We start from the raw sequence: 25,075 nt of genomic DNA on the forward strand, positions 1-25,075 counted from the left end.
TCATGAAAGACAGGAGGACATACACGGGTGGAGTTGAGGTATATATATGATTTATTTAAAGCAAAAAAAAAGGCCATTAATCTTGTCTGTAATTCTTATTTTCGCCAAAATAAATAAAATTGAAAAAAGTAGACTCAGATATGAAGCTCGGATACAAACTTTGATTGGAATAAATGTGTGGACGTTTTTATGCATGTTTCCTTGTGCATAAATCACTGTTATGTATTTAGATTGTTTCTAATATGTCTAACGCTGTCTGAGTGTAGAGTCTTGGCACCACGGTCCATACAGGCGGCCAAGGTGATCTCCCACACTGAAGCATTCAATTATGTCTGGCTAAACGGCTCTTGCCTGGCGTCTAGAATGACCAGCAGATTAAATAATAGGACTATCAGAGCCCTCTCTGGAGCAGATGGAAACTCAACCTGATACCTGCTTAATGCCCCACCAGGCGCGTGCACGCACACACACACACACACACACACACACACACACACACACACACACACACACACACACACACACGTGGAAGCATCGAAGCATTGAGTGTTTGTCAGTGTGTGTTTTCGCTCGTGTCTCATCCTTTCATTAGAAACTTGCTCGCTCTTTATCTTCGATAGAAATGCATGTGTGAAAACGAAAACTTGTTTCATAGATTCATCACTGTGAAGAGCAGCTGTGGTAGAAACTGAGCGAGACCAGGGAGACGAGTTGCGTTTGGTGATCTGATAAACAATGGGCCTGTCGGGGGTAACGTTTCGACCCGTAAAAATAGACAGCATCCGAATCCAAAGTCATTGGAGAGCTCGGTTAACAGAGGGAGGAACGTAGGGAGAGAGAGAGAGAAAGAGAGAGAGAGATAAAGCACTGGAGAGAAAGAGAGGGAGAGACTTTGACAGTACATTAGCAGGATCTGTGTACTGACTAAGTGTTCAGGCTGGATCAGGTAGCGCTGTGATACACTACCTGGCTCCTGTGGGTGTGTTTAGCCTTGAGAAATGTTGCAGGGGAAAAAAAGATGTTGTATAGAGGTGAAACAAGGCCTCGGATACTGCGACTCCACACTTTACATTGTTTTGCCTGAGAATACATAAAGGCTGTCCTCCGCCCGACCCCTCGGTATCAACCCCTCGAATATTTATAAAATCAATTTTTCTTTTAAAAGCCACAGTAATGTCTGAACCTCTGAACAAGATACTCTGCTGCTGTTCGCTGACATTCAGGCCAGAGATCCAGCCGTCTACAATCAAGCTGACGTGCTTGACATAGCAAATCAATGCTGCCGCGCTGCATTGTTGTGAAAGATACATTTTGCGAGACATTAAGCGGTGAAATATCTCCATAGTGTTGCCGTAAATCAAGAGGGATCGATAAAAGAGGCTTGTTTTTCTGAAATATGCGACAGCATACTCAAACTGTCGCATTTCTAAAACACGTCGAGCTACGACGACCAACAAATCATCGTATCTACATGCGAGGGCCGGGGTTGGCTTTACAGCGCTCAAATGACTGTAACATCGGGGGACACTCAGAAGGGTCTCCCTGGTGGCGCCGGTCGTTGAGCGTAAACACCTGACCCCCACCCACCCACCCCAGGCGATAACCTCTGAGGGCCAGGTGTCGCTCATCACTAAAAACCGCTGTGCAGGAAAGAAAATGAGTGGTGCTCCGTGGAGACCGCGGCTTCAGCACCGTACGTCTCCTGAGCGCTGATGTTCAGGTTGAGCTGGTGTGTTTCCTACTGCATGGATATTGTAAACAAATCTGTGGGTTGTAGAACAGGTAATTCAATTATGCACGGCTCAGTTTTCAGTGGGAATTTGTCGTTCCCCCTCACCTGGTTTTTTTTTTCTTGAGGATTTTTTGGCTCGCTCTACCTTCACAACTCTTCATGTCTCCTCCCTGAACTGCAGGTTTATGGGCCCCTTTCCAAGAATCTGGAGCTCTCTCCCTCTCCGCGGCTCTCTGTGGTGTGAGTGTGTGGCAGTCGTGTGCCAAACTAGCCAGCTAGCTTTGGCAGTAATTAGCCACATGTGTATACCTCCTCATAGCACTGCAGGCGGACTATAAATATCCATACATTAGCACATCGCCGAACAGACTGTTTCCTCGGAGGTGGCTCTTGTCCATGGATACGTTTAATCTCTACAAGTATGCTATATGCCACACAAGAAAATGAAAATGATGAGATGCATTGTTTCATTCATGTTCGTCCATTTATAAAAAAAAATTTAATCTTTCGATTATGTCTGTCCATTCTCTAATCTTCAGACCCCGGTTCTCAACTGCCGTTATGAAGCAATTAGCCTACTACCACATTAAGTGTATTAAACAGAGAAAACCAGTGATATGTTATGCAATACCCACGCAGTCTATTTTGGACAATAGACGTTGGCTCCACAGGAAAGCTAATTAAAAGATAAAATCACCTTCTTGTCTGTCCAATTAAAGACTTCTGTCAGATTGGACCCTTGGAATAACTTCATCATGATGACATGAGAACAGCTGTGTGTGTATGTGTGTGTGTGTGTGTGTGTTTGCACATGTTGTCGTGGAAACAACTGTTCGCTGGCAGAGTTCTATCCCTGTGTGTGTGGGCACGTTCGTTGGTGTGCGTCTCTCTGCATGGACACTATATGTGTGCGCACACATATGCGGGCGGCATTTTTTTTAGTGTCTCCCAGAGAGAGCGAGAGAAAGATGGAAGGGAACCAAAAAGACAGAAGGAGAGAGAGACGGAGCGAGGGAGCACGAGCCACAGCTGAAACAGAGATAGAGAGAAATGGGTTAGACGAGGCCAGCAGACGAGGAACAGAGAGAATGAATTAACTGATAAAAAGACACAGTTAAAGGGGTGGACAGGGTTTGGGGTTGGGTGAAGTGGTAGAAATGCAGGGGACATAACAGAGGGAGTGGACGAGGAGAGAGGCGCGGTATGAAAACGATGAAAGGGGATGGCAGGTGAGGATGAGAGAAAGAAGAGGATAATGGACGGGGAAAAGATGAAAAACGTCCGTGTCCGCAAATGACCTTGGGCTGCAGCCGGCTGAGCTGATTGGAGATCAGAGATAATAGTGGTGAGGCTGCTGTCGCCACACGTTGTCTGCAGACTCAGGCACGCTTCTGTGCCCCACCCATGCACACATTAACACACACTCATGAGCATACACGCCGCCTTCCCTCCACGACGAATACATCCTTAATAAACCATACGTTTTCAATAAAAATGCTAATTATCTTTACACCGCAGCACATTCAGATTAACACTGGGTCTGCGCGTGTGTGCGCGTGTGTGTGTGGGACGTGTATGAGAAATGGGAAATGGAACGAACGAGGTGAAAAGACAGCGCAGGCAGAGTCAGAGCCGTTCATGTGATTACAGACATTCAAGATACTTTTGCAGATATTAATGAATATTTAGATGGTTTTTAATGAAACTAAACAAGGCTGTTGGTGTTATTGTTCCGCTATTGCTTTCTAATAATCATTCACTCAGCCTCACTAGGAATGAATGGACAAAATAATGTTTTCCTCTGTAGCTGCAGAACTAACCATTCAATATGCAGCCTAAGTGGTTTCTCAAATGATCAGTCAAAGATACTGGATGAATAAAAACGTGCCGCACGTCTGCAGGTTTCAATTATGGGGAAACAAACACGTAAGAAAGATCTTAGCACAAAAAGACTTCTCATCTATTGCACCGCTATGCGCCGCTCCAGCTAACCTTGACAGAACCTTGAGGTTTCAACAAATGTCTCGGCAACCTACATTCACTCTGTCAAGTCCATGTGCGCTGAGAGATGAATGACTGCGATTTGTGGAAAAATACTCTCATTTCTTACCCTTGTCACAGAGATTAAAAACAGATGCCTCACAAAAAATAAAAAATCCTGCAATGAGCTCAGCAACAGAGGCAGCAGCACAAATTGAATGACATTTGTTTGACATTTCGCGTGCCATTTGGTCTACTTGTTGCTGCCACACTTTTTCATTCGAAATCTATTAGTCTCCGGCAACCTTGAACTCTGCATGTTTTCCTTTTGGCGTCAGCGAGGTTTTGTGGGAGCCTCAGGTGAAGCTGCCTCCTTGTTGTTGGGTGTCATTAATCCCTGTCGTCTCAACCGCGATGTGTCTCTCTGTATTGTTTATACGTGTGCGTGCCAGTACGTGTGTGCGTCTGTCGCACAAACACATCTGTTTAGACACACTCTCTGCTTTTCTTTTTCTTTCTCACAAGGGAACTGCTTCCTCGTGGCGAAGCGTTACCTATCTTAACTCGGGACAGCACACGCTTGTTCACTCTTGTTTTAGGTTGAACACGATCTCCTTCCATAGATTGCTTATTTATCGGGAGTTGTGCTAAGCCGCACCAGTTACCATGCATTTTTCATGAGCCTAGGATTTAATGGTGGTGTGTGTGTGTGTGTGTTTCTGTATGTCACATGTGTTTGTGTACGTCTTGTGGTTGGTGATGAGATTAGGCTTTAATGTGTTAAAGAATTTATGCATGTACTGTGCAATATGTAGTGCACTTGTGCTATATATAAACATGTGCCGGTCGGAAGTCTCTCTGAACACTTTCCCTTTGAGGACTCTGCCTGTCTCCTCTCCTCTTCCTCTTCCTCTTCCTCTCCTCTCCTCTCCTCTCCTCTCCTCTCCTCTCCCTCTCCTCTTCCTCTTCCTCTCCCTCCTCTCCTCTCCTCTCCTCTCCTCTCCCTTCTCTTCCTCTTCCTCTCCTCTCCTCTCCTCTTCCTCGCTCTCCAGGGACCAGCTCCATTCAGCAGCTCTTGACACACAAGGCCATGGCCTGCACATAAGCGGCCTTATAGCAAGGCCGTTTCACCCCTCTATTGAAAGAGACCTCCAAAGGGCCCTTGACTAACTTGCAAGAATTTAATAATTCACTTCAAAACTATATAGGCCTACACTTATTGGAAACAAACCACTACAGCACAGAAGAGTGGCATTTTTTTTATTTCATAGTAAGGAAACACACTTTTTGAACACTCAACATAATCCAGTGTTGGAGCTGCAGGGGGCTCGCACGGCTCTGCTCTCTCCCTCACCTGACGATAGCACCGCGGGGGGCACTCTGGGCTCTTCTTCACCTGACGCCAAAGCCGCGGGGCACACAGTGGTGTCCCTCTCATCTAATGCTGACACGACTGGGTTGTTTCCCTCATCCGTCTTGTAGTCTTCCTGTTGATCACAGTCTTCACAATCAGATAGGACTGATTCATCTTCGTCAGTCATGCTTTTGGCTTTTAAATCAGCGGTGACAGCCTATGTGCGGCCAGAAAATGTTCAGTCAAAATACCAGTCCACATGTATTTTCCTCATTGTTCAGCCCTTTTATTCATGACTCTGCATTTATGACTGTTTTGTGGCCGACTTTTTTTCTCTGTGTGGAGCTATAGTATATTTTTAACAAGCCACAGATTCACAAACTACACATTCCCTTCAGGGGACGTAAAAAAACCTAAGTAAAAAAAAGATAGTGATCGTTCTGATTCTGAAAGAAACTCTCTCGCACTCTGATTGGCTGTACTTTGTGTAGATATTAAGCCTGCTCGAGATCTCGTCGGAGGAGACGACATGTTGGCGTCTCTGAAGAATTCACACACAGCGATGGTGACTGCCCATCGAACACAATTTGTCTGCAATCTGGGGCTCTTGTTGGCAAATTCCAAAATTTGTCTGCAAAGCTGGCAAAGACGGGTGTTCATCACTGTGACCACTCAAAGTAACATCTTATAGACGCCGGTGGTTTCTTACCAACTCACCATTGTTGAAATTTCTTCTTTGTGTCTCATGGTCATCTCACCTGCACTATTAGCTGCACTGCCCCCCCCACAATTTCTGATGGTACTGCTCCCTTTTTTTCCCAATTTCGTATGTATGACGAAATTTGCACAGAGTACAGGCAGAAGACTCCATCCTTTTCCATATGTGAATCTAACATCGACTGTAAATGAGCCTTCAAAATCTCTGTATACATTTAAATGGTTTATTGGAGAACTAACTTCAACACGGCTGATAGGATTGACCTTTACGACTTATACCTTTAATACTGTAGATATGGTGGCAAAGCCCATTTGGACTGTAGGGACTGGGGGAGGATAAACTTTACAGCCCAGTATGGTGTTTGTTGTTACTTGAGGGAATTCTTAAAGCCAGCTGATACAAAGCATTTATTAAATGCAGAAAGTTGCAGTAGAAAGGTTAGGCTTCTTCCTAATTCAGTTTTTAATTAAGGGAATTGTTGAGCCATCCGTAATGCTGAAAATGCACATAATGCATTTAAGATGAAGTCTGAAAATCCACCTTGATTGATGTAAACCAATCCTTGCACATTTTTTTATGGGAGGGTAGGGCCCCACTTTAGCTCCTGAAACGGGCCCCCAGATGCTTTAGGCCGCCTGTGGGCCTGCAGGATTAGGTTTCTGCCATGTTCACATTCCACTTATTCCCCCAGGGAGCAAGGTGGAATGGAATTCATATGTTTAAGATGCTCTAAGCAAGTGTGCACACTTCACTGGGAGGCGACATGAGCAACCCACCTCTGAAGCTCTAAGGATAACGCTTTGAATATAATAGAGCAGGATTTTTGATGTTTTGGTTGAAGAAAACCAGTGCATTCAGAATGCCTCCACTTCCACACACACACACACACACACACACACTCACACACAGATGTTTGTACACTCACACACAAGTAGGTGACACACACAAAGCATCAGCTCACCCACTGTGCATCAGGAAGCATTACAATGTGGCAGTTTTGGCTGCTCTACTGAAATGCAGACCCAGTAATCAAATCGTTTTGTGCTTTTCATCACTCCGTTGCTTTTAGCAAACATTAAAGAACTCATTATATCAGGTCATTTTCTATTGCTGTATTTTGTCCTGCACTCAGAATAGGGACCACCACGGATACTATGAATACGAGTGTGTTGTTTCATGTGGTCCTGTGGTCTTGTGCTTTGGCTCTCAGTGCCCGGCTCCCTCTGTCTGTGTCTGCACGGGCACGTTGGTGTCGGTTCCCCCATGTGTCTCCATGTGTGACACATGTGAGATGCATTACTGTCAGATCGCCTCCCCGTTGCAGCGCAGTCTCCTCAGACGCTTACGTAATGTTATTACCAATCGCACATGGAGAGCATCCTGGCACTCTCACATGGTTAGGATGAAATATGAGAACGATTATGGAGATCTGAGATTGTATTATCACGATTTCCTTATTATTGCATCATTAATCTATTTTTGTCTTTTGTCTCCATCTCTCTCTTTCTCGCTTTCCTCTTCAAATATTTCACCTGTGGCTCGCGCAGAAGTGGAACAGAAAGGTAAGTCTGAAACGTGCAGGCCCTCACTCACTCACATGTACACATGCTCAAAATCCGGGGCTGGGCGTCACTTTTTGGTGCCAGCACCTGAAGCGCTTTGTACCTCGTGGCAGAATGACATCTCTTTCAAAGTCACTGCAGCTGTATTAAGAGAGCTTGATCTCAGCATATAGAGGCAATTTAGAAACACTGGTTCTCATTAGACACACTCTAGGCCCATATTATTCCATGGTATCGTGTAGAATGTCACTTAACAAACTCTCCACGGGTGGAGCACACTTTTTATGATGAGCCAATGAACAGAGAATTACATTGACATTTAATATTTCAAATGATATGAAAATTATGCCAGCGCTTTGAATAGCCAATGAAAATTCAATCAATATTCCCAGGGCTCCGCGTGGGATCAGGAATTATATTACTGAGAAGAATGGGAAAACCACAATGCACATCTGGCGTGTCTGTGTGTGTCTGCCGTGTGTGCGTGCATATGTGTGACAGCATTCCAGTTAAATTACAAAGGTCCCTACGACTCTGGTCGCACTGGCTTCCCAGAATTTACTACATCTCCCACATCACTCATAAAACATAACCCCAGTATTCCAGGATGGGAATACCAAGCACGGAGTGGGGAATGAATTACTGTAACAATTGCAGAAACAGCAGGCTATAAAAGACATGTTTGGTTCTACAGTTGGTCGATCCTGACAGAAATAGAAAGGAGAGAAAGGAGGAGAGAGCTAATGAGGAGCCAGGGAGGGAGGGAGGGAGAAATGGGAATTGAGGGAAAGGGGGAAGTAGAACAAAATGTGCCATTTTCTCATTTTCTCTTAGCTGTGAGAGCAGGGTATTATCTGTTGAATAGGAGGTCTGCTGCTGTTGTTGTGCTTAAGAATGACAGTGACTACACAACAGCCAAACCACAACGCAGCAAGCCTATCATCAGTGGTGGTTACGGTTAAGTTAAAACACACTGCAACCTTAATGAAAAGAGGGAAACATTTCACATGCGCTTTCAGGAAATTGTTGGCCCTGTTAGAACCTGATATTACTGTAACATCTGTCTTGAGAGATCCAATCATGAATAAACAGCATTAAGTGAATCACTTGAACCAATTGTGATTGGATCTCACTCGCCCATGCTATATGTAGTAACACACAAACAACGACTTTTCTGTTCACAAAGACCAAATTATGTTTATTTTACCCGGTATGATTTTAAAGATATGTCAGATGATAGAGAAAAGGCGAGTGCCGTCAAGAGGGGCCAAAAGTATCCATGCGTACAGCTATTACGGAGGATTCTTCTCATTTATTTAATGTATCAATCATGTAGTTATCAGTGTTGATATTGTGGCGGTGCCTAAAAAACAAATTAATGTGTGGACATTGAGAAGCGTAAGAACCCATTTAAACTGTAGCGAGTCAGAGATGTTAGCTAGGCAGCTCTTCATATGTGGCTCAGGTCTCATTTGCGTTCACGTTGCAAAAAGAATGAGGCCACACACAACCCTTCAAATGTGGTTTGAGTGATCGGAGCTGCAGACGCCTTTTCTCACAACCACAACTGCATTAACACTTCTAATCTAATGTATTAATGTTCTTTGTTCCTCAGTATTTCTGTGTCCTGGCATTCTGCGAGGGGTGTACCAAAGCGAACATCTTTTTGAGTCAGACCACCAGTCCGGTGCGTGGTGCAAAGACCCGTTACAGGCCTCAGACAAGATCTACTACATGCCCTGGACCCCATACCGCACAGACACGCTGACAGAGTACTCGTCGAAAGAGGACTTCGTCGCAGGCCGTCCCACCACCACCTACAAACTCCCACATCGTGTGGACGGGACTGGCTTCGTGGTGTATGATGGCGCGCTCTTCTTCAACAAGGAGCGCACACGCAACATTGTAAAGTTTGACTTGCGCACGCGCATCAAGAGCGGTGAGGCTATAATCGCCAATGCCAATTACCACGACACCTCGCCCTACCGCTGGGGCGGTAAGTCGGACATCGACCTCGCTGTGGACGAGAACGGACTGTGGGTTATCTATGCAACAGAGCAGAACAACGGGCGCATTGTGGTGAGCCAGCTCAACCCCTACACGCTGCGTATCGAAGGCTCCTGGGACACCACCTACGACAAACGCTCTGCCTCCAACGCTTTCATGATCTGCGGAGTCCTCTACGTCGTCAAGACCGTCTACGAAGACGACGACAACGAGGGGACCGGGAACAAAATAGACTACATGTACAACACTGACAAGAGCAAGGAGATGACCGTTAACATACCGTTTCCCAATTCCTACCAGTACATCGCTGCAGTGGATTACAACCCGAGAGACAACCTGCTGTATGTGTGGAATAACTACCATGTGGTCAAGTACTCGCTGGACTTCGGCAACAACGGTAAGTCCCACCTCTTCCTCCTTCTCCCCCCCATGCCCTTCTTAATGTCTTTTTCCACATTCGTTTTTGCACCATGTGTAATAAAATATGCTGCTTTAAGAACTTTCCCCCCCACAACATTTACTGGACAGTCAGTGATGTGATCCTTTTAAATTTTGTATTGTCACATGAAATGCCCTGGCATATTTGTGATGCTTTTAATAATCCTATTAATGATAAATGCTTTTTGTTGTGACATAAGGGATACTTACAGCCACTAATCTCCATCTAATAAATAATTCTGCTAAATGACTTAAAAAGGAACAAAAGGAAAAAGCACCATCTGTGCTGTCACCGTTCACAAATATGACTGCCCCCCCCCACCGCCTCACCCCACCCATGGTTCCTGCATGTTTTTCCGACATCAAAAAAACAGAATGACTTTAAGAGCTGGTCGTGGATATAGCCGTGTCTGTGAAATTACAGATGTCAGCAGAGCTGCTATTTATGGAAATTGTTCAGCTTTTCTAGTCAAGCAAAAGAATAATTCACAAAGACGTCATAAAGACTACCTTGATCTCTACCTCTATCTGATGTTATGCTGAGTCTTACTGTAAATGCCTCTTGCATTTTACTGTACCACTTGCCAGCCTTCTCTTTAGTTTCCCCCAGCTGCATAACAGATGATAAAACATTCCTCCACAATGGAGCCAAGAGTCTTTGGGGGGCAGAGGAACTGATAGCACTTTCATACAGGATATCCAAATAGGAGGACAATCTGAAGATGCTTGTGTTTGACAGTTTTCTTTTTTTTTTTGTCTTATTTTAACTATTCTTTGCAAAGGTTGTTGCCTGCAGTAGTAATGCCATACATATTGTGCAGTTCCAGTGAAAACAGTCATTGGATTTAACTACGACACTGTCTCTAGAAAGAGACCTTTTAAATCTGCTCTGATCACTATTGTTAGATAGATAGATAGATAGATAGATAGATAGATAGATAGATAGATAGATAGATAGATAGATAGATATATTGTACTTTATTGATCCCAAATTGGGAAATAATTGTGTTACAGCAGCATGTGAAGGGCATTGCACATAGAGAGAAGTAGCAATAAAACAGTTACGAAGAATTAAAATAGCTCAAAATACAATGTAATAAACATAAAATGTAATAAAACTATACATACTCCCTATGTAAATGATACACAATAAAGAACTAGAATAAACTGTCACGTACTAAAATATAATAGAATGAAGAATACACCTATAAACAAGAGATGACAAATATGTACAAGAGACAAGTGTGCAAAGTAGCAGTAGTTGTTTGCATTTAAAGAATGCAGTTAAAGTGTAACGAGGTAAGCAGGAATATGACATACAAAAAGATATAAGATGTGCAAATTCACAGTTATTGCAGGAGTAAGCAGAGAGTTTTGGTGTGGACAGAAACTATACGGCTCAGGGTTGTACAGTGATGTAAACTAATCAAGCAAACCACCAAACAAACTAACCTGCGATAATTATGTCTTTGGCGGAGATAATTATCACGTAACTCTAACTAACTTTTCCTGGTTTGGTTCATTCGTACAGATTTACTTTAGAGATTCTAGCAGCGGCAGTCAGCAGACACATTAAACCAGAAATTTAAAACTAACACTTAGGAGGCTGAGATGAAAACAAAGCTAAAAGGAGATTGAACATTGGTCTCGCGTTCATATACTGTAAGTGATAACATGTCAAAACGGCCTAAATTTATGATGTTGTTGTTCTAACTTTAGCTATGAAATAATTTGAGCAACACCACAACAATTCTGACAATCTCTATATTTGGTTGGTGGCAGAAAACAGAAGCCAAAACTTTCCACATGAAAAGATGAGACATTAGGATGAACTGACAGTGACATGAATTTGTTGGGGTCATGAGTCCTGTTGCCGGGCTTGGCTCGTTCAGATCAACTCACAACACCAAACCGGTGTTGCCGCGTCAGTACGAAACTACAGTCTGACCCAGAATGACTCTCGTCCAACTCCGGGGTAAAGTCCACCCTCCTCCTCATTCCCTCCTTCGGATGAAAGGGCTTAGGCCCCTAGAGCCTGAAGGGCTATTTGCCCAGCATAATTGCCTTTCAGCACCTTTCTATGGAGTGGTCAAGGCAGTCTGGCTTCATGTCTTATTAAATGATGTCTGAATCAACGCATGCTCTTACACGCAGTTAGTAGGCAGTACAAGGAATTATAGAGTGAGGCAGCATTAAACTTGGTTTCTACCGATCAGTGTGTGTGTGTTAGTGTGTGTGTGTGTGTGTGTGTGTGTGTGTGTGTGTGTGTGTGTGTGTGAAAGGAGATCATGCTGTAAAAAAAGTTATACTGTGAGTTAATGCATGCATAACAATGCCCACACCTATAAGCTAATGTGGTTGTGTAATTACCTTGCGAGTTTGTGTTTCTCTATTCATGAGCTTATTGGTGTACACTTGAGAGTGTGATCACTCTCATAATGGAGCTCTGGGCGTCTCAGGAGGCTTTAAAGATGAGATCAATTGGGATTCAATGTGGAGAACGACCTCCAGTGCACAGCAACAAGCCAGACTGCTGACCAGTCAGAGATAAATACATACAATCAATGCTGCCTCACTCCTTACGCTGCTTCACTCAATGAAGACAAGGAATAAATTTACTTCCTCAACTGCATGATTTTCCCATTCTTGGGAAAATGAGGTGACAAGTCGATTCATTGAAGTTTGATTTTGTCGCTGAAGCTGGACCAAGCTTCGGCCCCTTCTTTCTTTCCAAACTCAGAAATGTGTTTTTCTGTTTGGACTAACTATGAGCATATTTAGCAGTGGTCAAACAGTCCTGTTTAGTCTTTTTGTTTTCCTTTTCTTTCCTTTCGCCAGTTCAGGAAAGAGGCCAAGGAAAGGGGCCAATCGGGGGGTTTCCACTCATTACTGATGTAGCTTAATGCTCGCCCTGCTTTTGTTTCAGCTCATGTGGACTTCTTAAAGACATAAAATGAGACAGGAAATGGGCCATGGAGTAAGAGAAGGCCGAGGTAGGTTACGGAGGACTGTGTATAATTGGAGTGGAGCAGCGAGAGCTCCAATTACTGCGTTGTGTCTGTCCAGCTGGGAAAGTGCAGGCGGCTCATTGGTCAGTTCAGAGGAGGTCACTGTGGGTCATTTGCAGCCTTCTGACAAGACGGTTTATCTTTTAGGACACGTGTCTGAATGTGACAGTTATTTCAGCACAGTCCAATCTTTGCCAAAACATGCATGCAGACCATTTACTATATAATATAATATACATTATAGGGGAGATTATCAAACCTGAATCTTTTCAAGTACTGAAGAGTTTAGATCTGGATGAAACATTTTACAAGTTATAACTTTGCCAATTCTGTACTAAATATACCAACAAAGATCTGGTATTGGTGCTTGGACGAGACTTAATCAAAGATGCTTGAGAAATTTGCCTTATTTTTCAAAATAAATGAAAAATTGGAACATACTAAGTAAACCAGCAGTAAAAAAAATTGTTTATGTATTATATCCCAAAGTTTGACACAGGATCCATTGTATTAACGCTTCACGGTGGGAATGCCCAGCACATCATCATAACATGATCATAACAACAATCACGATTTAATGTTTTCACTATATCGGCTTTCCTGCTAGCGTGCCCTGCAACGCTTAGGAGAAGCACACAGCAACTCCGCAACCAGATGACCACACACCAGGATCAGCAGCTGCCTGTGCCTCGTCTTTCCAGTCCCATTTTGACATTTGATTTAACATGATCTGATTAGTGAACGCCTGTGCTTGAGGATTTCAACAAAATTTGATTCGCTGCTGCCTGAGCTGCTGAAAAATGTAGCTGTGATCAACTTTGACCCTCCGCAGCGCAGGTAAAGCAACACGGGGGAACCACAAGGCAGCTTGGCAATGCATGGCATGACCCCATTTACAGTGAATGAATAGTGTTTCTGTTGAAGCTTCTAGTGTAAGTTATAGTAACAAGAATCATATTGACCATATTATTGAAAAGTTGTAGCACAACCCAATGTATCACCTGAGGTTTCCTGTGAGCATGGAACAAATCAAATCAAGCTTTAGTTCATCTTAGGCCAACAGATGATATAAAGATTTCCTCCCTTGTATTCCATCACGCTGTTGATGCAGCACGCGGCAGAGAATGATCTTTTTGAAATGCATATTCTTCTTCCCTTGGTACTTAAGAAGGAAGTGATGTGCCTGTGTACATTTATTGTTTCACATGTCTGCTTGTGTTTCTTCATTGTTTGTTAAATCCCCATTCTTTCTCTCCGTCTCTCACACTCGCACTCACAATGGCAGGAATCTCAATATTTCCCCTCCTCGTATATCTTCCTCCTTTACATCGTGTTTCTCCCTGTTTTTCCCCGCGTCGTCCTTATCTCCTGTTTTATCTTCCATCCTGTCTCTGCTCTCAGCCCCTCCCTGCATCACACAGGCCTATTTAATCGGATGTTTATACTGTATTATAGAGGCCTGGTGCATGCCTTCATAAAGACAGAGTCAGAGTCACTTGTCTCTGTCTGCATCACCCTTTCCTCCCACCCCGCGCTCCCCAAACACTCACTCACTCTCTACTGTTTATGGAGTTGTTTCATCACGTCTTCTTACATGCATATTATAGATGCCTGCCCTACGCAAGCGGCATGGCTCCGATGAAACATTTTAATAATTTATCACCTCCAGTCTGCTTTGCCACACTTTAGAAAGTTTTTCCCACCAAGTCGCAAAATTATTCATGTTATCTGCATCTTTGGGAAGGGAGGGGCTAAATGGCAAAATGGCGAAAACTGAGTAGATCACGTCTTGTAAACGCTGCTTTTCTTATCAGTGCTTCACTCGTGTTTCCTCTCTGTTTTCACTTTCCCTTGCTTACTCACATCTCTATAGTTGTTTTGGAGTTGTACAGGTATGTTCTAGTGCTGCTTCACTTTAGCCATTCAAAGTGACGATCCATTTAAGTTCTGTAGTTAAGGTGAGACGATCTGATCTCATATTTGACAGGATAAAGGATCCCTAGAGGTGTATTTTATAGGGTCAGGTTCCGAAATCCTACACAGCCGGTACCTACCGGACTGTATCACAATGCAGATATTGGTTCTCCGTTTAAGTGCCTGAAATAGTTGCCCTGCTTACAGGCAAGATTAATACAAGTTAACATTACAATTAACTCTCTGGCGATGTTCTCTAAGTGGCTCTGGAAGAACGTAACGTCAGCCTGCAGTTAGCTAGTAGCTAGCTCAAACTCAAGTCGACACAACAACAAAACGACTGAAGCTAAATGGTAGAAAGTGCGGCTGTATTTGACGTGACACGATTCCGACCCCGGGACGTGCAGGAAATGTTTGAAGGAACAAGACAAACTAAATGAAGCACTTGGCGACCCACGGGACACCTTTTAAAGGAGACAGATGCTCCGTGTTTGACTTCTTGCGTGACCCCATGACCAACACATCCGCCGGCAGTGAGGAGACAAATGATGACGAGTTTGAAGTATTTTGCTGTATTATAGACCAAAACTGCTAAAAACTGCAATCAAATATTGAAAGTCTTTTAATCCTCATTGGAGATGAATCGGATTCTGCCATTCTATTCTAATCCATTAAATACGCAGTTACACTGAGACCTGACCTCTGCTTGTCACTCTGTCAGTTTACAGAAATTTACAGCTTCACCTTTGAACTCTTAATGGCCAGAATCACAGAGTTCCATTTCCTAAGGAAGTCAAGCATGGAGCTATCTATTGTCTTTAACTCCTCTCCGCGAATTTACTCCATCCTCCCCCTCGACTCCCTCTCCTCTCCTCTCCCTCGCTTTGGCACCAGATTGCAATCAAGCGGCAGAAGGCTAAGAAGTGCAGGAAACGTTAGCAGCAGCATTTCCCAAATCGGAGAGAAAAACAAGAGTTAATGGTTAAAGTGGAGCCCCCTCTTTCACCAGGTCACTGATTAGACGAACCCTCAGCACATTCCTGGCTTTTACACTGAGATGTTGTGTGTGTGGTTGTGTTTGTGAAGGTGCATTGTGTATGTGTGTGTGAAAGCCTTGAGCTGCTCGCGCCACTTGAGATGATTTAGCTCCGGCAAAATTGATTGCGGGGTTGCTTAGTATGTTCTTATGATTGTTTACAAAGTGGGAATCAAAATTCTGTATTCTACCAATTTTGGGATAGGATGTCAAAAAATAACAAAAGAACAATTAGAATCAGTTCTGTTCGTACGCCTGTGTGTCTTGGATCTCATTACCTCCAACAAGGAGATTGATTACGCAAAATCTACTGGACCGATTACCATTAAACTTGGTGGAGGGATGCGGTGTGGGTCAGGGAAGGACGCATACAATTTTGATACAGATCCAGATCAGGCTGCGGATCCAGGATTTTTTTTTTTTATATTGCGAGATTGGGCATTCTTCAACATTTCCATTGATTTGTCAGAGAATAATTCATGGAGCTGATAAAGAAAACCAGGCAGTTTTGGTCTGACATTTATGAGTGTGTATTTATAAATGTGGTTTCATAAGGGGACAGTTGGGCCTTGCTGGAGGTATGCTTTCTGCTGAGTGACATTTAGTCTCTAAAGTGAAATGTCAGTGGAAAGCACTGTCGACTCAGAGCAAGAAGGTTTTTAGTTTGAATCCCAGTTCAGCCAGGGCTTTTCTGTGTGGAGTTTGCATGATCTCCACGTGTCTGGGTGGTTCCTCTGAGGGTAGTCAAGCCAAAGACATGCAGCTTAGGTTAAGTGGGGACTCTAAATTGATGGTAGGTGTGAACGGTTGTTTGTCTCTGTACGTTGGCCCTGTGATACGCTGGCGAACTGTCAGGGGCGAACCCCACCTCTCACCCAATGTCAGCTGGGAATATGGCTCTAACTCCCCTGCTGTAAACAGTAAGCAATATAGATAATGGATGGATGTAAACTGTGACACCACAATCCTCGAAGTGGTTTTATACAAGGCAACATGAATACGTAGCATCCTTCACACCTTAGTCGACACTCGTCTTTCCTCTTTTCCACCCACACCCATCCCTGTGCTCTAGACCTGCTCCCTCCCTACCTATGTCCCTCCCTCCCAAATAGATTACGACACAGCCATCTCCCCGCAGAGACTGAACTCTGCTTCACACAGTCTGGCGCACCTGTTCCTTACCTGCAGTGTGTCCTTATCGATTGGATTGCCCCAGCCGGGCCCTCCGCTTGCATTTGGCCTCAGAACTGCTTCGCCTCTGCCAAACAGCAGATGCCAAATTAAGCTGGCCCAGCGAGGAGAACAGGATGGAGGGGGAAACCCACGGCCTCGTAGGAAGTAAATACAGAAGAGAGTGGTGAGCAGAGAGTGCCGCCATGGCTGTGGTCTTTTCAGATTTTTAGTTTTTGAATATAAAACATTCACAGGAGGCAAAACAGAGTTGATACAATCTTAATCTCTAAATGATGGGCCATTATGATAAATTATGGGGAACAAAATATTGAATCACCACAGGGTCACTTGCTAGAGGCTACAGCTTCCACTATAAGACAGTAATAGGATTTTGCTGGAGACCTACTATATATTCATACTTGTCCTCACAGAATTGACACAGAGTTGATGCATGTCTGGAACAGCACAGGCACCAGTCTGCACTTTAAAGGAACATGCTGGTGATCCTCTCCATTATTAAAGAGACTAAAACTGGTCTCTTGCATTAGCTTTTGCTTTGTACAAGGGAACTTCCCCCTGATTAAGAGCAAAGCATGTAATCGGCAAACTTGCTGCAGGAGTCTCCAGCCTCGGCAGAAGGATAGCGTGATTATGCAACTGGTAAAGCCAGCAGGGTTGAGCGGGCGATGCATCTGTATGTGAAACATTTGCTGCGGAACGTGGCGGCGGTGCCTGGCAGCCATTTTGAGGGAGACTCGATTAGTTGAGGTTGTTTTCTATCTCCCAAGTATCGCTGCTTTGAAGTGCTTGGTTCTGTCTTATCAGCAGGCCCGAGTCGCTCGCCACGAGCTCAGTATGTGCACACGACTGTGTGTTTGAGTTGCACGTAAGTGAATGAAAAGTAAAAGTAACATTTCTGTTCAGGCTGTTTTTGTGTGCACCATGCATGTGTGTGTGTGTGCATGTGTGTTGCTTGGTGCACAACTGAGGGAAAAGTCAGTATCTGTTAGTGAGTGTGTGTATGTTTGTGTGCGAGCTCTCCAGCCATAGGGGAAGTGTGTTATCGCATTATGCAGCCCTATTCACGTCTGTGCGACTATCCAGCCTAGAAAGCTTCTTGCCCTCCAGTCAGATTATCATTTTGCTGTTACCCCTCTGGATCTATTCCTCCCTACTGTTCAGGATGGTGTGTGTGTGTGTGTGTGTGTGTGTGTCTGTGTCTGTGTGTGTCTGTGTGTCTGTGCGTGTATTTAGAGGCAAGGAGGCTGTAACTTTTACGCAAACTGCAAGAAAGTACAATGAGCGGCTAAATTGCTACAGCGCATGATCACATGGTGACGTCGATGGTTCGATTGTTCGATGTTTCCTGTCTGCCAACTGCAAACAGTCAAATAAAGTCACCAATACTAAAATAAATGAATAAATAAAGTTGTCATCTTGAATAATAAACGAGTATAATCTCACACTTCGTCTCAGCTTTGTTCATCTGCTATCTTCCATCAAATCCCTCTCCTCTTTGCCTCTGTTTCACTCCTCCTCCCTCTCGCAGTCTGTTTGTCCGCCGCGTTCCTGACAATGTGGGAAACTTGCCAAGGGAAGTTCGCTTTTCCCTCGTCTCGCTCTCTCCCCTCCCTGCCTACCTTTTGTGCTGTGGATTTACGATCCCTCTGTTTACCGTATGAGAAGTCAACAAGAGCATTCTCGGCAGCGGAGCGGAGGCAGAGACAGACAGTCTTACCCACACAGAAAAACATTGCCACACACGTGCACAGGCACACACACACACACACATGCATTGCCTGTCTGTATTTCGGATGATCATGTGTTTGCGTCTCAGGGTGACTGACAGTATCTCTATGGCCCCACCAGTGCGGTGACAGATAGGCAACTCCAGGAACAAGTTTAATGCCAGCCTGCCATTGTCTCACTTTCCACCGAGCTGCTACGGGTCAGGAAAGGGGGGAAAAAACAACAAAATACAAAACAATAGAATACAATACAAGGGAATAGTCAACAATGTAAACTCATTATCACTTTAATAGCCGTTACAGAGATTTAGATCTTTCACCGCAGATGTTTTCCAGATGTTACGGAAGAATAGATGGTCGCAATTCCATTTTCCTGACCACTTCAAGGACTTATTGTCCTTGTTAGCGCAAACTTGAGGTAGAAAGTTCATTCTTGACTTTGGAAACAGCAGAAAACAAAACAGTCTCAACACAGGGTCCATTAGTTTTTGTTTTCGGAGCTTTTCATCGCTCCATACTATCTTCTGTAGTGGACAGTGTTTGACCGATAGAATAGAATTAGAGACATTGGTGGTGTGGTATCATTATGATGTGATCATATTGTTTTATAAACAAAGTCCAAGTAATTTATACTTAAAAACTGAAAAGCGTTAGTTATAGAATGTTGTGTTTATACATCCGCTAAAGAGGTTATGTTTTCACCCTTGGCCGTTTGTTTTTGGGTTGGTTTTTATATGTTTGTTTGAAACCAAGATAAACTACAAACTTGGTGGAAGGATGTTTCTGTCACATTTTGGTGCCAATCCAGATCAGAGGACAGATCCAGGAATTCCCTTACTACTTTCTTTAAGACTGAGAGATGAGAGAGGGCGTTTCTGTGACTTTTTCACTGTTTTCCTAGGGAATAATTTATGGCTCTTGATGAAAGTCATATTTAGAGGACTGAAATACGACTGTGTGTAATTTGATGCAGCTTGATTGGATTTATGGGGACTGTTGGGCCTTGGCAGAGAACATGCAGTCTACTTGGGTGTCATTCTAGTATTTATATGTGATCCTGCAAATATTTACCATGCAAAAAAACCTCCAAACCTCCAAATGCAGCACTTAATAGAATAGAAGGACCTGGTTCTCAGAGTGGAAAACTGTGCAGCGACAGTTCAGGGAGAAAAACCTGATTTCTTACATGCAGTGTGGCTAGAGCCATGTTATCTTATGCAACCACTTGTACATGAAGTGTCATGCATATATATGAACTGATGTTTCGCTTTCTGTCTAAATATGTCACCTACAAACGTGTGCAGGGCGTACAGTGTAAAATCCTAACAACGGTTCACAGCTTGTACTCAGTTTGTGATTGTGTTGTTTTTTTTTTTGATTTGTGTCACACAGCTGCTCTTGTGGCATTGGTCCACGCGAAGCGTACAACGTTTAGGTTAGCTGACATCATGAAGTTGTCGTAAAGCATTTACTCACAGCCTCCGAAGCTAAAACGCGGGGAGATATGTCAGTCCCCTTGAGTACAACCTCGAGCCCTTTTTTTCTTTATAAATGTTTCATGAAGCTGTTATGTCATCCTCCTGTAGTTCCCTAGCTCCCTACAGCATCTTCCACAGCCTCCTCGGTGATGCCCGTGATAAATGAATCACATCACAAGACCTTTTATCGTCTAAATGTTGCAGAAGGGTGAGCGCGGGAGGACGGAATTAAAACAAAGGCAAGCACATGTGAGAATGTGTTTAAGATTAAACAGGTAGAATAAAAAACAGGAGTGAGTGATGAAATCAGGTGGATGATGTCAAGAGAACAGCAGAGGAGGGAGGAGAGATACATGGGTAGTGAAGTGCTGTGGCCCCTTTCCTATGATGCTCGCAGGCTTTTGTCTTACATGACCCTGAGCTGTCAGTGTTTTCTGCCCTGTACTCAAATGACAGCAGACATCAACCTCACACACACACACACGCACATGCACACCATAACTCTTATATTGTTGTGGCAGAGGCCCTAATGGAGCTTCCTGTTTGAGTGCAGATAGGCACACACACACTCTCACTTACTCACTGTTTCATAAGTACACGCACACACACACGCACACACACACACACACGCAGATTGACAGCCAGTCCCTAGGCCACCGCTGCCACGCATGATTGATGGCAACGTTCCGTGGAGAATGCACGAGGCAGGGCGGCGGTGATTCAGGAGCGGGGAGCAGCACAGTTTAGGTATGGAAACACTCCATTGAATTGTGGAGGAAGAGAACAGAACGTACACGGGGAGTGGGACTTTACACGGCTGTCAGTCAACCAGACAGACAGACAGAGGAGGTGGAGTGAGAGAGAGACAGAGATAGACAGAGAAAAGTACAGTGGCTTTAATTACTCACAATCCACGGGAAGGGGATGGCTTCAGTTCACACTAAATAATAGAAACACCCCCACACACACACACACACACACACACACACACACACACACACACACACACACACACACACACACACACACACACACACACCTCAGCCTGCGTCACTCACACTCTCCCCTAATTCCGGATGGACCACACAGAGAAAATGACATAAAAACCAGTTGCAGTTACACATAAATGCACTTATCGCTCTGATTGTATTCTACTGATTGTAATCCTACAATATTTCCCCTTTCCTTAACCGTACATGTAGCCTGATTGAAAAATGGCCCTGTAACCCCTCAGTGTCAGTGACCAGCATGTAGTACACATTATGGCCTGAGGCGCACCGAGTCCTTGGATGGAGAAACACAAGTAACACTGCCTTCCACTAAAAGGCATATTTCAACATCAACTTCCCACTTCAACTCAAGCAGCGAGTTTGTCCAGAGTTAGAAAGACTTCATTACCCAGAAAAAATGTAACGTGATATATATTACACAGTCTGAAAGAAAGAAATATAATTCAGTGCTGCTGGTCTGCATGTAGGCCGAGGGTGAGGGAGATGTTTTTAGCCAAGTTCAGCCAGTGTCAGCTTCTCTGGAGTATTTCACTCTTAGATTTAGGTTTTCTTCTACTCTATGTGAAAGAAATAGTTTTAGTCAGTTACCTGAGATGATACAATATAAAGAATATTAAAACAACAGACTTTTTTTTAATTGTTAAAGTGGCATTACATGAAGTCTTCAGAATCCACATTTGAGCAGCTTTGTTATATAAGAAAAATCAAGTGTTTTTAATTAGCATCTGAAACCTCTGCAGGTTTGAATTTGATATAAGAAGATTTGTTTTTGTTTTTTCTTCTGTAATTACAATTCCTAAATAAGTCCCCGAGTGTATTTCATATATTTACACATGTTAAAGTGTTTGCAGTGGCAGATAAAGCTTTCACCTGCTTTGTTTCTGAGTGAAGATGTGGCTTGTGAAAATGGGCCCCACCTGGAAGCAGCATATTACCCATAATGACTTCTAAATGATTCGAGACTGAAAACATATTTCGAAGGGAACGTGAGGGAGAAGTGTAAATAATCATTTCCATCTACTCAACCTGCGATCATGCAATATTGATTTGTACTGAAAGCAGAGAGAGGTTAGCAGACAGAGAGAGACGGATGGGCGATGTAGTATTTTCACGAGAGGACACTAGTGATTCACAAACACACGTGCTCTTTTCCTCCTCTCTCTTTCCATCATGTCGTCCATTCTTTCTTTATTTCTGTCTGAGGTCAATGTGAATAATTGAGCTTTTTTTTTTTACAATAAAATATTGACAATAAAAGACTGAGCCATATGCATTTAAGTGACCTTTCTGAATGTTCAGATGTCACCGTGTGATGAATCATGCATGACAGGGAAAGGATGATTTTTTTTCTGCCAGGTTAAGCAGCGAGAAGCAACTACTGTCCCACAGGAAGGACTGTTAACCTTGTGTGACACAAATGCTGGTCTGGCTTGGAGGTTTCTGCTTTTTACGTAACTGCAGTTGCTGTACGCCCTTTAGAGTGGTAATATTTATAAAAAGGCCAAATTAGGTGTGGATCCAGCTGAATCAAAATATGCATTTCTACAGGAGTGATCATTATTCAGCTACTGCAAAATAACAAATCTTACTTTCAGCTGTGTTTAATGTGAGCACATCTCTGTGCACATGGTATACGTATGGGATCTCACTATGCAAGAGGTGATATAGTGGTTGGCTGAGTTGTTTGGACTCATTTCCAAAATTTTGGAACAACTGAGAAGAAAACCACACACACACACACACACACACACACACACACACACACACACACACACACACACACACACACACGAATAATGCAAACGCAAACACAAATGATCTGGCATATGTTAACACTGACAAGCGATGAAACACTGACATTTGTAAGTCATCAGAAACATCAGCTCCTCCCTGTCAGATCTACTTAGTGCTGTGTAAATGAATGCCTGCAAACGTGTTGGTGTCTGTCACTATAATATTTGTTTAGGCTCGCGGGGCCGTTGCTCACATCACATGGTGCAGATGGTTTGATCGCAGTTTAATTCTGTTGTTCTTTTGCTTCCGTTCATGGAAATACATTTTGAACTTTTGCTCTGTTATCCAGATCTCATAGAATCATCCACACTCCAGTCACGTTGTGAACCACAAAGCTTCATAACAGACTGTGGGTCCAGGTTTAAGAACCCAGGTGTTGTGTTTGTGCAAATTTAAACCCTGCACTCTTTTCTTTTCTCTGCAGATTATCGCCCACCTCCCATGATGCCCCCTAACCGAGGAGGGGGAGGAGGAGGTCCAGGTGGTGGTGGTGGGGGCTCCTCCTCTTCGTCTACCAGCCGCACCACCACCACTCGTTCTCCTCCCTACTACACCACCCCAAGGCCCCTCCTCACCACCTCCCCTGGCCAGCGGTACCGAACCACGACCACGATTCGCCAGCCCATCCTGGTTCCTGTCGGTGGCTCGTCATCAGATACCAACCAGATTCCTGACACCAACCAGAAAGCCGGACGCACTCCAGCGGTGCAGGTCCCTCCTGCAGCCCCACAGCCTCCTGCCCTGCCTCCTCAAGACTTCTGCAGTCCAAGGTTGACAGCCGACATATCGTGGCCTCGGACACAGCAAGGCCAAACGGCCAAGCAGCCCTGCCCTGTAGGGACACTGGGTAAGGAGACGCATGGGGGGCTGGAGAGCAAGCTTCGTCCAGGATTAGTATTTTGTTCTTTGCTTTATTATTCCCTCCTGAGTCTTGTGTTACAAGTCGTTTGCATAAAACTCTAAGTGGAAACATTTTCCCCAAGTAAAAATATCAATACTGCAGTTAAAAAGAAAAGTGTGTGTCTCTGATGTTGATGAGCAAGTCAAAGCAACCCCCCTGTGACCCCCAGCCTGAACCTGTCAGTACATTCATGTTGTAGTTCGGGTTTTATACACATGCTGTTGACTAGTAATATAAATAAAGTATCAAATTTAATAAACCATATGCGTTTGCCACAGACTGTACATAGACATGGAAAATACAATTCCACATGTGAACCAATGAGCTCTAAAAGCGTATTGTCTTAACTTTATTTGACAGTGTGATAATTAAACTGAAAACATACAGCCGAATACACAAAATACAATAAGTCGCTCAATTCCAAATATAATTGTCTTTCCAAAAAGTTGAGTCCTGCATTTGAGATTTAAAAGGGGGGAGGTGTATAGAGGAGACCTGACAGTGAGGGATCCACGACACAGCGTGCTCCATCATCCTTTGATCGTGATACTGAGTGGAGTGGAGAGGAGAAGGATCTAAGGGGGTCTTAAGGGGCTGTTACAAAGTAAAACATATATATTTCCTTCTGAAAATGTGGTGGAGCAGTCGTAGGAGAACTCTCACATCCTCAGGAAAAACATTCTCTGGTTTTAATCAATTATCTCACATGACAATGATGAATCTTCAAATCCTCCAGCTATCGTCCACACACACACACACACACACACACACACACACACACACGCACACACACACACATACTCACAGACGATGCACTCACAATCTGCTTAGTGAACCCCAGTCACCTCAAGAGTCCTCATGTCTCCTGGTGAATGTCAGTGCTGTCTCACCTTGTTTGTTTTGCTTGTTTTCGCAGGTGTGGCCACATACGTGTGCATGGCCCACTTGGGCTACTGGGATCCCAGAGGCCCCGACCTCAGCAACTGCACGTCACCCTGGGTCAACCACATCATGCAGAAAGTAAGTCTGAAAGCTGCTGGTGGCCCTCGTGGCTATGCGGCTGAGCCCCAGTTTGAAGATATGTATTATGGATACGGTCCTGGAGCAATTTCTCACGCATGAAGATGCACTGACCACAGGGAAAGATTTAGGCCATGTATCCATCTTCATTTGTTATCCCTAACTCGTGTTTGAGATCTGGGAGATTTTATATAGCTGCAGG

General features: G+C 44.0%; 1 protein-coding gene across 12 annotated transcripts in view; it reads left to right on the top strand.

The window, feature by feature from the left end:
* The window catches only part of adgrl3.1 (adhesion G protein-coupled receptor L3.1), a 123,704-nt gene that overhangs the window by 56,310 nt on the left and 42,319 nt on the right, over positions 1-25,075 (top strand). For all 12 annotated transcript variants that reach the window (XR_004698142.2, XM_035174108.2, XM_035174122.2 and 9 more), the window contains 4 exons: positions 7,332-7,346; positions 8,962-9,750; positions 23,377-23,799; positions 24,770-24,873. Coding sequence is in view for 11 of the 12 variants with exons in the window: in XM_035174108.2 (XP_035029999.1) it covers positions 7,332-7,346; positions 8,962-9,750; positions 23,377-23,799; positions 24,770-24,873 (1,331 nt within the window). In the remaining variant the exon portion in view is untranslated. The remainder of the gene's footprint in view (positions 1-7,331; positions 7,347-8,961; positions 9,751-23,376; positions 23,800-24,769; positions 24,874-25,075) is intronic.

The sequence above is a fragment of the Hippoglossus stenolepis genome, chromosome 2 (genome assembly GCF_022539355.2).
Source record: "Hippoglossus stenolepis isolate QCI-W04-F060 chromosome 2, HSTE1.2, whole genome shotgun sequence".
NCBI lineage: Eukaryota > Metazoa > Chordata > Actinopteri > Pleuronectiformes > Pleuronectidae > Hippoglossus > Hippoglossus stenolepis.